Below are 14,162 nucleotides of genomic sequence, written 5' to 3' on the forward strand. Positions count from 1 at the left end.
CCATGAACCATCTGTGGCTATGAAGTGAACACTAGTAAGGTTGTAAATACTGTATAGAGTAGGCTAACCCATGTGGTTCCTGTGGATGCGAACACAAGTTGTGATTACTGTAGTGACTAAATAACATAGTGACTGAAACAGACTAAGTAATGTGTAAATAATGTCAATAACTCCATGAACCATCTGTGGCTGTGAAGTGAACACTAGTAAGATTGTAAATACTGTATAGAGTAGGCTAACCCATGTGGTTCCTGTGGATGTGAACACAAGTTGTGATTACTGTAGTGACTAAAAAACAGTGATTGAAACAGACAAAGTCATGTGTAAATGTCAATAACTTGATGAACCATCTGTGGCTGTGAAGTGAACACCAGTAAGGTTGTAAATACTGTATAGAGTAGGCTAACCCATGTGGTTCCTGTGGATGTGAACACAAGTTGCGATTACTGTAGTTACTAAATAACATAGTGACTGAAACGGACAAAGTAATGTGTAAATAATGTCAATAACTCGATTGACCATCTGCGGCTGTGAAGTGAACACCAGTAAGGTTGTAAATACTGTATAGAGTAGGCTAACCCATGTGGTTCCTGTGGATGTGAACACAAGTTGTGATTACTGTAGTGACTAAATAACATAGTGACTGAAACAGACAAAGTAATGTGTAAATAATGTCAATAACTAGATGATGTGGCTGTGAAGTGAACACTAGTAATGTTGTAAATACTGCATAGAGTAGGCTAACCCATGTGGTTCCTGTGGATGTGAACACAAGTTGCGATTACTGTAGTTACTAAATAACATAGTGACTGAAACGGACAAAGTAATGTGTAAATAATGTCAATAACTCGATTGACCATCTGCGGCTGTGAAGTGAACACCAGTAAGGTTGTAAATACTGTATAGAGTAGGCTAACCCATGTGGTTCCTGTGGATGCGAACACAAGTTGTGAATACTGTAGTGACTAAATAACATAGTGACTGAAACAGACAAAGTAATGTGTAAATAATGTCAATAACTCCATGAACCATCTGTGGCTGTGAAGTGAACACCAGTAAGGTTGTAAATACTGTATAGAGTAGGCTAACCCATGTGGTTCCTGTGGATGTGAACACAAGTTGTGATTACTGTAGTTACTAAATAACATAGTGACTGAAACAGACAAAGTAATGTGTAAATAATGTCAATAACTTCATGAACCATCTGTGGCTGTGAAGTGAACACCAGTAAGATTGTAAATACTGTATAGAGTAGGCTAACCCATGTGGTTCCTGTGGATGTGAACACAAGTTGCTATTACTGTAGTTACTAAATAACATAGTGACTGAAACAGACAAAGTAATGTGTAAATGTCAATAACTCGATGAACCATCTGTGGCTGTGAAGTGAACACTAGTAAGATTGTAAATACTGTATAGAGTAGGCTAACCCATGTGGTTCCTGTGGATGCGAACACAAGTTGTGATTACTGTAGTGACTAAATAACATAGTGACTGAAACAGACAAAGTAATGTGTAAATAATGTCAATAACTCGATTGACCATTTGCGGCTATGAAGTGAACACTAGTAAGGTTGTAAATACTGCATAGAGTAGGCTAACCCATGTGGTTCCTGTGGATGTGAACACAAGTTGTGATTACTGTAGTGACTAAATAACATAGTGACTGAAACGGACAAAGTAATGTGTAAATAATGTCAATAACTCGATTGACCATCTGCGGCTGTGAAGTGAACACCAGTAAGGTTGTAAATACTGTATAGAGTAGGCTAACCCATGTGGTTCCTGTGGATGTGAACACAAGTTGTGATTACTGTAGTGACTAAATAACATAGTGACTGAAACAGACAAAGTAATGTGTAAATAATGTCAATAACTAGATGATGTGGCTGTGAAGTGAACACTAGTAATGTTGTAAATACTGCATAGAGTAGGCTAACCCATGTGGTTCCTGTGGATGCGAACACAAGTTGTGAATACTGTAGTGACTAAATAACATAGTGACTGAAACAGACAAAGTAATGTGTAAATAATGTCAATAACTCCATGAACCATCTGTGGCTGTGAAGTGAACACCAGTAAGGTTGTAAATACTGTATAGAGTAGGCTAACCCATGTGGTTCCTGTGGATGTGAACACAAGTTGTGATTACTGTAGTTACTAAATAACATAGTGACTGAAACAGACAAAGTAATGTGTAAATAATGTCAATAACTTCATGAACCATCTGTGGCTGTGAAGTGAACACCAGTAAGATTGTAAATACTGTATAGAGTAGGCTAACCCATGTGGTTCCTGTGGATGTGAACACAAGTTGTGATTACTGTAGTGACTAAAAAACAGTGACTGAAACAGACAAAGTCATGTGTAAATGTCAATAACTTGATGAACCATCTGTGGCTGTGAAGTGAACACTAGTAAGGTTGTAAATACTGTATAGAGTAGGCTAACCCATGTGGTTCCTGTGGATGTGAACACAAGTTGTGATTACTGTAGTGACTAAATAACATAGTGACTGAAACAGACAAAGTAATGTGTAAATAATGTCAATAACTAGATGATGTGGCTGTGAAGTGAACACTAGTAATGTTGTAAATACTGCATAGAGTAGGCTAACCCATGTGGTTCCTGTGGATGCGAACACAAGTTGTGAATACTGTAGTGACTAAATAACATAGTGACTGAAACAGACAAAGTAATGTGTAAATAATGTCAATAACTCCATGAACCATCTGTGGCTGTGAAGTGAACACCAGTAAGGTTGTAAATACTGTATAGAGTAGGCTAACCCATGTGGTTCCTGTGGATGTGAACACAAGTTGTGATTACTGTAGTTACTAAATAACATAGTGACTGAAACAGACAAAGTAATGTGTAAATAATGTCAACTTCATGAACCATCTGTGGCTGTGAAGTGAACACCAGTAAGATTGTAAATACTGTATAGAGTAGGCTAACCCATGTGGTTCCTGTGGATGTGAACACAAGTTGTGATTACTGTAGTGACTAAAAAACAGTGACTGAAACAGACAAAGTCATGTGTAAATGTCAATAACTTGATGAACCATCTGTGGCTGTGAAGTGAACACTAGTAAGGTTGTAAATACTGTATAGAGTAGGCTAACCCATGTGGTTCCTGTGGATGCGAACACAAGTTGTGATTACTGTAGTGACTAAATAACATAGTGACTGAAACAGACAAAGTAATGTGTAAATAATGTCAATAAATCCATGAACCATCTGCGGCTGTGAAGTGAACACCAGTAAGATTGTAAATACTGTATAGAGTAGGCTAACCCATGTGGTTCCTGTGGATGTGAACACAAGTTGTGATTACTGTAGTGACTAAATAACATAGTGACTGAAACAGACAAAGTAATGTGTAAATAATGTCAATAACTCGATGAACCATCTGTGGCTGAGAAGTGTACACTAGTAATGTTGTAAATACTGTATAGCAGGGGTGTCCAAACTTTTTCCACTGGGGGCCGCACACGGAAAAATTTAAGCATGCGGGGGCCATTTTGATATTTTTCATTTTCAAACCTTAACAAAATATATGGATTTTTTTTTGTTAACCTTTAGGGCTACCGGGGACCATAAAGGGTCTCAGTCATTAAAATGTTAAAAATAAGTCAAATTATTATTATTTTTTATTTAACGCTTACAGTAAATCTCTATATCAACTTCAGGTTGATATAAAGTAAAAAAAAAAAAAAAAAAGGTTTTATGCCTTTTCTGTCAAAGACAACTTTGTTTTTTATAGTAAAACTGAAATATTTAGTAATTAGAGCCTTAAAAGATCAATAATGCAGGACAGCATTGATTTTAATTCTTTAATATTTTTGAGTAATCACAGTGAAAAGTTAAATAAAATCCTACTAAATATATTTGGGATCCAAAAGGTCCCCCACTCATAAAGTGATACATTTTTATTAGTTTTTTTTACTTTTAACACTTAAATTACGAAATCAACTTCAGATATATCTGTCGATTTTACGTATGAACTATTATTTTGTTTGTTTAATGCTCTTTTGTCAAATAAAACTTTGATGTTTTTATATGGCAACCACACAATACATGCAATATTTTTTCAACATAAAACATTTTAAAGTGATATTTTTTAAGTAATAATTCATTATAACAGATTTTTAGTCTTTTTTTTTTTTTAGCAATGGCAAAAAAAAGAAAAATAAACAAAGACAGAAGAAAAAAAACAGCCTGCATGGCAGCTTTGTGTCAACATTGCAACTTTTTCTTGTTAGATTTCACCTCATTCCACTTTTTAAAAATGTTTTTTGAAATTTTTGCAATATTATCAATTTTGCAATTTTTGCAGAATGTGTGGCGGGCCGGTAAACAATTAGCTGCGGGCCGCACTTTGGACACCCCTGCTGTATAGAGTAGGCTAACCCATGTGGTTCCTGTGGATGCGAACACAAGTTGTGATTACTGTAGTGACTAAATAACATAGTGACTGAAACAGACAAAGTAATGTGTAAATAATGTCAATAACTTGATGAACCATCTGTGGCTGTGAAGTGAACACCAGTAAGGTTGTAAATACTGTATAGAGTAGGCTAACCCATGTGGTTCCTGTGGATGCGAACACAAGTTGTGATTACTGTAGTGACTAAATAATAGGGATGTCCGATAATGGCTTTTTGCCGATATCCGATATTCCGATATTGTCCAACTCTTTAATTACCGATACCGATATCAACCGATACCGATATCAACCGATATATGCAGTCGTGGAATTAACCCATTATTATGCCTAATTTGGACAACCATGTATGGTGAAGATAAGGTACTTTTAAAAAAAATAAAAAAAATAAGATAACTAAATTAAAAACATTTTCTTGAATAAAAAAAGAAAGTAAAACAATATAAAAACAGTTACATAGAAACTAGTAATTAATGAAAATGAGTAAAATTAACTGTTAAAGGTTAGTACTATTAGTGGACCAGCAGCACGCACAATCATGTGTGCTTACGGACTGTATCCCTTGCAGACTGTATTGATATATAATGTAGGAACCAGAATATTGATAACAGAAAGAAATGGGGGAGGGAGGTTTTTTGGGTTGGTGCACTAATTGTAAGTGTATTTTGTGTTTTTTATGTTGATTTAATAAAAAAAACAAACAAAAAAACAGATACAGATAATAAAAAAACGATACCGATAATTATAATTTCCGATATTACATTTTAACGCATTTATCGGCCGATAATATCGGCCTGCCGATATTATCGGACATCCCTACCAAATAACATAGTGACTGAAACAGACAAAGTAATGTGTAAATAATGTCAATAACTCGATGAACCATCTACCATGAATTGGTTAACGTGGACCCCGACTCAAACAAGTTGAAAAACTTATTCGGGTGTTACCATTTAGTGGTCAATTGTACAGAATATGTACTGTACTGTGCAATCTACTAAGTGGTTCCTGTGGATGTGAACACAAGTTGTATTTACTGTAGTGACTAAATAACATAGTGACTGAAACATACTTAGTGATTCAATTGAATGAATGAGGTATTTATTTATGTCAACTCTGTTGATCATTGTTCAATTCTTTAAACACTAAAACATCTTTAAATGGTGCTTTTTTCCCCAAATAAGTGCATGTTCAATTGCTGACAAACCAGGAGCATTGATGGGCCCCCCAGACCCCTGGCTTATTTTCAGTCTTTTTCATTAACTTCAAATCACATGCCTGATACCAGAAATTAGACCATGAATTGATTAACGTGGACCCCGACTTAAACGAGTTGAAAACGTATCCGGGTGTTACCATTTAGAGGTCAATTGTACGGAATATGTACTGTACTGTGCAATCTACTAATAAAAGTCTCAATCAATCAAAAAATGTTCCTCTCCATGCTCCATATAAGTGTCCTTTCCTGAGGACCAAGTTGATACTGTCCCTTCGAAGTAGATAATCCAAGATAGGACTGCCTGTTTGTTTGCCTTCTCTGTCGCCCTGCTGAAGAAAAATCAAAGCCCTTAAGGTCATCGCCGATTCTAAAGCTTCAATGTACTTTCCCGCCATACCTGTAGACGCGGTGGCGGCATTTCTGGTCAGTGCTTTGTCGACAAGACTTACTGTGGAGTCCCCTGAGAAAAGATCCCGTGTATGGTCTGGAGCAGGGAGGGTCAGGTGTCATGCTCGTCTTGTCAGTGTTATTATTCAGGGGTCAGCCGGGATTCTGGACTGAAAGTGCGCACACAAATATATAGAAGTTGCAAATAAAGCTTTTTATTGAATTCCACTCAGACGTGGGAAGGCGTTTGTTGCTGTGAACCTACCGGAGGTGCATGAACGCCTTACAATTCTCCTGATGTTTAACGGCAATTAGGCGGCTAATTATGTTTGGCAGCTGATGATTACTGTTGTGGTCGCAGTCATGTCATTCATCATAAACGTGCCTGCCAATCATCAGGAAGTGGGTGAGGTCATACAAACAACACCTTTACATTATAAACTCATTTACATATGATTTGTATTCCCCAATAGAATGGCCTAGAAATATGTTTTTTTTTATCCAAGTTTTTGCATCGGAAGTACATTTTTAAATTACTTAGGGTGAACTTGGCTTCCCAAACGTAATATATATTCATACTGACCTCGTTCAGTCCCTCTAGGGGTGTCCCGATCCGATATTGGTATCGGCCCCATATCAGCAAAAAAAAACAAGTACGGGATTTTATCGACTTGCATGTACAATTTCCAATATAAGATTTGATGCAGCGTTGACTTGCGCAAGCATAAATGTTCTCCAAAAGCACAAAGCAGAGGTAAACATGGGAGGCTATAGGCTACTAGGAATGAGCAGATACACAACCACTAAGCATACAATAGCACACAAGCTAGACATACACTACCGTTCAAAAGTTTGGGGTCACATTGAAATGTCCTTATTTTTGAAGGAAAAGCACTGTACTTTTTAATGAAGATAACTTTAAACTAGTCTTAACTTTAAAGAAATACACTCTATACATTGCTAATGTGGTAAATGACTATTCTAGCTGCAAATGTCTGGTTTTTGGTGCAATATCTACATAGGTGTATAGAGGCCCATTTCCAGCAACTATCACTCCAGTGTTCTAATGGTACAATGTGTTTGCTCATTGGCTCAGAAGGCTAATTGATGATTAGAAAACCCTTGTGCAATCATGTTCACACATCTGAAAACAGTTTAGCTCGTTACAGAAGCTACAAAACTGACCTTCCTTTGAGCAGATTGAGTTTCTGGAGCATCACATTTGTGGGGTCAATTAAACGCTCAAAATGGCCAGAAAAAGAGAACTTTCATCTGAAACTCGACAGTCTATTCTTGTTCTTAGAAATTAAGGCTATTCGACAAAATTGTTTGGGTGACCCCAAACTTTTGAACGGTAGTGTAAGTAACATGTGTGCTTTACCGTACAATATCGCAGTCTAAAAAACACCATATGTGTCAATACAAACATGTATCAAATAATTACAATATTTTCTGGACCAGGGGTAGGGAACCTATGGCTCTAGACCAGGGGTCACCAACACGGTGTCCGCGGGCACCAGGTAGCCCGTAAGGACCAGATGAGTAGCCCGCTGGCCTGTTCTAAAAATAGCTCAAATAGCAGCACTTACCAGTGAGCTGCCTCTATTTTTTTAAATTTTATTTATTTACCAGCAAGCTGGTCTCACTTTGCTCGACATTTTTAATTCTAAGAGAGACAAAACTCAAATAGAATTTGAAAACCCAAGAAAATATTTAAAGACTTGGTCTTCACTTGTTTAAATAAATTCATTCATTTTTTTACTTTGCTTCTTATAACTTTCAGAAAGACAATTTTAGAGAAAAAATACAACCTTAAAAATGATTTTAGGATTTTTAAACACAAATACCTTTTTACCTTTTAAATTTCTTCCTCTTCTTTCCTGACAATTTATATCAATGTTCAAGTATTTTTTATTTTTTTATTGTAAAGAATAATGATAAATAATGATAAATGGGTTATACTTGTATAGCGCTTTTCTACCTTCAAGGTACTCAAAGCGCTTTGACAGTATTTCCACATTCACCCATTCACACACACATTCACACACTGATGGCGGGAGCTGCCATGCAAGGCGCTAACCAGCAGCCATCAGGAGCAAGGGTGAAGTGTCTTGCCCAAAGACACAACGGACTTGACTAGGATGGTAGAAGGTGGGGATTGAACCCCAGTAACCAGCAACCTTCCGATTGCTGGCACAGGCACTCTACCAACTTCGCCACGCCGTAATAAATACATTTTAATTTAATTCTTCATTTTAGCTTCTGTTTTTTTCGAAGAAGAATATTTGTGAATTATTTCTGCAAACTTATTATGATTAAAATTCAAAAAAAATATTCTGGCAAATCTAGAAAATCTGTACAATCAAATTTAAATCTTATTTCAAAGTCTTTTGAATTTCTTTTAAAATTTTTGTTCTGGAAAATCTAGAAGAAATAATGATTTGTCTTTGTTAGAAATATAGCTTGGTCCAATTTGTTATATATTTTAACAAAGTGTAGATTGGATTTTAACCTATTTAAAACATGTCATCAAAATTCTAAAATTAATCTTAATCAGGAAAAATTACCAATGATGTTCCATAAATTAGTTTTTACATTTTTTCAAAAAGATTCGAATTAGCTAGTTTTTCTCTTCTTTTTTTCGGTTGAATTTTGAATTTTAAAGAGTCGAAATTGAAGATAAACTATGTTTCAAAATTTAATTGTCATTTTTTTCATGTTTTCTCCTCTTTTAAACCGTTCAATTAAGTGTAAATATCATTAATTATTAATAATAAAATAGAGTTAAAGGTAAATTGAGCAAATTGGCTATTTCTGGCAATTTATTTAAGTGTGTATCAAACTGGTAGCCCTTCGCATTAATCAGTACCCAAGAAGTAGCTCTTGGTTTCAAAAAGGTTGGTGACCCCTGCTCTAGAGCCAGATGTGGCTCTTTTGATGACTGCATCTGGCTCTCAGATAAATCTTAGCTGACATTGCTTAACACGATAAGTAATGAATAATTCAGCTGGTAATCACAGTGTTAAAAATAACGTTCAAAATATAAAACATTCTCATGCATTTTAGTCCATCCATCCGTTTTTTACCGCACCTGTTCAAGAAGTAGCATTAATGGTAAGAAGTATTTTATTTGTTATTGGTTAGCTTCAGAATAACAATGTTATTAAAAAGAATAAGAGACTTATTATACTCTAAAAATGTTGGTCTTACTTAAAAATGCACGCATTTAGTTGTATTCAGTGTTAAAAAATATTATATGGCTCTCACGGAAATACATTTTAAAATATTTGGCTGTCATGGCTCTCTCAGCAAAAAAAAAAAAAGGTTCTCGACCCCTGTTCTAGACTATAAAGCGCACCGGTTAATAAGGAGCACCCACTAAATTTCAGGAAAAACATTTCCCCCCCATATATTAGCCACACAGGACTATAAGTTATTTACACAGAACGGTTTTGTAAATGTTTATTTACATAACTTAATTGTTTCCAAACGGTGCTTGTAACACGGCAGTAAAACGGCTGATCAAACAAAACAGAAGTCATCGCCATGGACCCACTAGCTACGGAAGCTAGCTCTCCAATCAGCTAAACAGACTCCATAACGTTTTAGTGAATTTACGAAACTGTAACAATACAAAAAGAATGCAATTTTAACTTATTATTAACACAGACATTTGTATACGTGTTAGCATATCAGGTAATGCGAACTGACATAACGATAGCACGTGCAAAACAGTCCTACTGACATCACACATCAGTGTTTCCCATAAACTGCCAAAATACCTGTGGCGGTGGGGGCGTGGCTATGGGCGTGGTCACCATAACATCATCGAGTAATTTGCATAATTTACTACAATGAGTTGATTTTCTCTAAAAAGGCTCAAAAAATGTATACTTACTAATTAATAACAGTTTTGTTTTAAACGTCCATCCATCCATCTATCCATCCATTTTACAATATAATTACAACACTTTATGTACATATTTATATACAGATTTGAACAATAAGTTATCCACTGAAATATATTTATTAATTGTGGTTCTTACAAAAAATACATCTTATAAAATATAAAAGCTAAAATATCTCAAAGCTCTGCCCCTTTAATTAGTGCATACTAAATAATTTAACTTTAGCCTACTACTACAACCATATTATTTACCAGCAACATAAAGTGAAACAGAGGCAGAGGTGTCCTGCCACAGTCAGTAACAAATAAACAGAAAACAGTAGTGGTGGTAGATAGACACAGAGCTTCATCAAACATCTGATCCACTGAACAAGGAGCTCCAAAAATCTTGAACTTTAGACTGCCATCAGTTTTACTCCCTACACTTAACCATGTGTTTCCTACTGCCTGCAGACTTTGCACCCTTTGTTGTATACACATGTTGTGTTTCTAATATAAATACATTTAATAAAGTCAAATACAAATAAGGCAACAAGAGAAGTATCCTACACTTCTCTTTTGTAAAGTAAATCTGAACAGCCGATACGGGCATCTATATCAACTATATGATTTGCCTGAGAAGCTGGACAGGACAAAAAAAAAAATATATATATATATATATTTTTTTTAAATTTTTTATTTAATTTTTTTTTATTTGTGGCGGACGTAATTCTTTCGTGGCGGGCCGCCACAAATAAATGAATGTGTGGGAAACCCTGCACATGGAACGCTTTAGTAAGTATGAATAGTTTTAGTTACATTGTAAAACTTACGAACGTTGCTTGGAGTGATGAATGAAGAATCCATTTGAGTAAAAAGAAGGAACGGCACTTCTACTTCCGGTTGAAAGCTCTAAACAGAAGGGCACTACAGCACCTGCAGTGAGTGAACTCGTCCAAAATATGGATTTGTTTGTTTGTTTTTTTAACTATTTGCATTATGGTAATCAGCGAAGAAAACATCCATAATTTAGTCGCACTGTTTTATGAGCAGCTTATAACCCGTAATTTACAGTACTTGTCATCATCATTATTTGCTCTTATGAAAATAACTTTATTATTTACATTTAGGCTATTTGTGTTTCACACTTAAAATCACCGTTTTTGGCCCATTTTCACTTTGGCCCCTCCTGTTCTACATTTCATTTCAGTTTTCAGGGCCGAGGACTCCAACACCCACCGTCACCTCACCGAGTTTGTGGGTCTGGATATTGAGATGGCCTTCAATTACCACTACCACGAGGTGATCGACTCCATAACCGACACCATGGTTCAGATCTTCAAGGGGCTGAGAGACAAGTCAGTGTTACCTCATTCGGGTGTGATTTGGAGTTGCAATGTCTAAACATGAATGAATACAAGTTATATATCATCCGTAATGGTATGGTATGGTATATACATTCTGGTTCTGTGAGGACGTATACAAATCTTGACAGGATCCTTGTATGAAACATTTTGTATTGTCGTTGGGGCTGTCAAAAATGATCTAACTAATGTGATTAATCATAAAGAAATATTGCATTTATCATGTATTAGACATGGATTTGATAAGTCAATTTATCCATCAATGAATGAAAATGAACTCGATAGCCTCAAAAATGTCCATGTGCATGCGTTGTTTCAGCAAAGACCTTTGTACTACGTGCACATAAACCAGGGGTGGGCAATTCATTTTTACCGGGGGCCGCATGAGCAACCCGAGCACTGCTGGAGAGCCACATCGACAATATTTCAATAACATTTTGCTCAATATTATTTTTGATATATACCGTAAGATTAATAATAATAATAATAATAATTAATAATAATAATAATACTTTCATTTAACCTAACTTAACTTTATACCAAAAGCACTGCTTTGGAAATCATTTGTACCCCTTTCAGAGATCACATTTAGTTCCCCTTAAACATCCTCATGTTGCACAATGAAATGTAAGCATAGGATGAAGTGTGCATTCCTGTAACTTTCTCTAGCAACAGCATTCCATGATTAATATCAATAAATCAACATTAACAATAAATGGCAGTAGAATAAGCACACGTATGACTGAGGAGTCATAGTGTAACTTTGTGTGGTGTTTGAGTCGTCCGACTTTTTGTGTGGCCATAAACGCACCAGTGGCTTAGTGGTATGCGTGTTGGTGACAGATGACAAGTTGGTTTTGGCCTGGTTTGTACGGCAGAAAATGACTAGTTTTTCGAGATAGAAGTTTTTTACTCATGTTTTTGGTGTGGTTATGGCCCAATATAAACAGTTTTGCTCAATAAAGTGATCGATATAATTCCTGTCCTCGAAGCATCTCGATACACGTTGCAATAATTGAACGGTGTTGACGAACACCGTTAGGGCCGCTTGTTGTCACTGTCACTCAGAGTTGCATTGCAAAATTACACAAGAATAAATGTGTTTATTTTGTTTAGAATTCAGATGGGATTTGATTTGGTGCGCGGCATATATTTGCTGTGCGCAGAGGACGCTTGGGCAAGTGCGCAATTGCGCAGGCGCGCACCTTGGAGGGAACGTTGCTTGACGGTTATTCTTACTGTATTAAAATAAAATGATCAAAAAATCTAACTAGTTTAAATGCTAGCATGAAAACAAGAGGCATTAACGTCTTTCCCTGTTAAGAAACGTCTTTCCCCTATTTAATTGTGTATGAACACATTACTGTCAAAACAACTAAGATACAGTATTCACAATGAACATAAAATTGCACAAAGTGATCGGTATTTACTCCACAGGGTCGAGTTAAACAACCGGGAGGTGTGATCGACAGAAAGTTGAACTCGCATCGGCAATTATAATCGTGATCATTTTGGTCACAATAACATTATTTAGCCATGTTTTAATTGTTTTGGTCGTGTATATTTGAGGTTCCCCACTCATAAACAGAGACAGAACATATTTTATTGCTTTTGGTTATGATTTTTAGTGAAACATACAGTGGTTATTTTATTTTTATTAGAGATGTCCGATAATGGCTTTTTTGCCGATATCCGATGATCCGATATTGTCCAACTCTTAATTACCGATTCCGATATCAACCGATACCAACCGTGTTGTTTACTAGCGTCATATTGCAGTCTACACTGAGATTATTCTAGATTGTACCCAATGTCATGACTGGTTTTATTGATTATTGACTATTTTATTGATTATGGGACAAGCAGTAGAAAATGGATGGATGGTACTTTTTCGTCACTTATTGTTTGTCTTTGGTACACTAATGTGTATATTTTAGGCCATTGGTTCTTTGTTTTATTTTTGCAAAAATATATATATATATTTTTATATTTCTCTTTTTATTATTATGTAAACTCGAAGTTATTGGTTTTTTTTTTTGGTTCTTTGTTGTTGTTATTTTTGTATTACAACATTTTATTATTTGATCATGTTGTACTGCATTGTAATCTTGTGTTTTGTGATTGTGCAATGTTTTTTGCTAGTCTCCACTGCGGTTTAGACTAATGTGGATCCTTAATAAACTAAACATATATCTCTTATGTGTGGCTGCCATCTGCTGGTCACACTTATCATTACACCATGTACCAAATAAAATTGCTTCGAAGTCAGTAAGCACAACCGGAATTATTCCGTACATTTGGCGCACAGGGTTATAAGGCGCACTGTCGGTTTTTGAGAAAATGAAAGTAGAGATGTCCGATAATGGCACTTTTGCCGATATCCAATATTCCGATATTGTCCAACTCTTAATTACGGATTCCGATATCAACCGATACAGATGTATACAGTCGTGGAATTAACACATTATTATGCCTAATTTTGTTGTGATGCCCCGCTGGATGCATTAAACAATGTAACAAGGTTTTCCAAAATAAATCAACTCAAGTTATGGAAAAAAATGCCAACATGGCACTGCCATATTTATTATTGAAGTCACAAAGTGCATTAATTTTTTAAACATGCCTCAAAACAGCAGCTTGGAATTTGGGACATGCTCTCCCTGAGAGAGCATGAGGAGGTTGAGGTGTGGGGGTAGGGGGTAGCGGAGGGTGTATATTGTACCGTCCCGGAAGAGTTAGTGCTGCAAGGGGTTCTGGGTATTTGTGCTGTTGTGTTTACGTTGTGTTACGGTGCGGATGTTCTCCCGAAATGTGTTTGTCATTCTTGTTTGGTGTGGATTCACAGTGTGGTGCATATTT

General features: G+C 36.0%; 1 protein-coding gene across 1 annotated transcript in view; it reads left to right on the forward strand.

Annotated features, from left to right (window-relative positions):
* Positions 1–14,162, forward strand: part of dars1 (aspartyl-tRNA synthetase 1) — a 111,298-nt gene that overhangs the window by 90,637 nt on the left and 6,499 nt on the right. The window contains exon 12 of the mRNA XM_062068485.1: positions 11,150–11,297. Coding sequence (XP_061924469.1) covers positions 11,150–11,297 — 148 coding nt within the window. The remainder of the gene's footprint in view (positions 1–11,149; positions 11,298–14,162) is intronic.

The sequence above is a fragment of the Entelurus aequoreus genome, linkage group LG13, assembly GCF_033978785.1.
Source record: "Entelurus aequoreus isolate RoL-2023_Sb linkage group LG13, RoL_Eaeq_v1.1, whole genome shotgun sequence".
Taxonomy (NCBI): Eukaryota; Metazoa; Chordata; class Actinopteri; order Syngnathiformes; family Syngnathidae; genus Entelurus; species Entelurus aequoreus.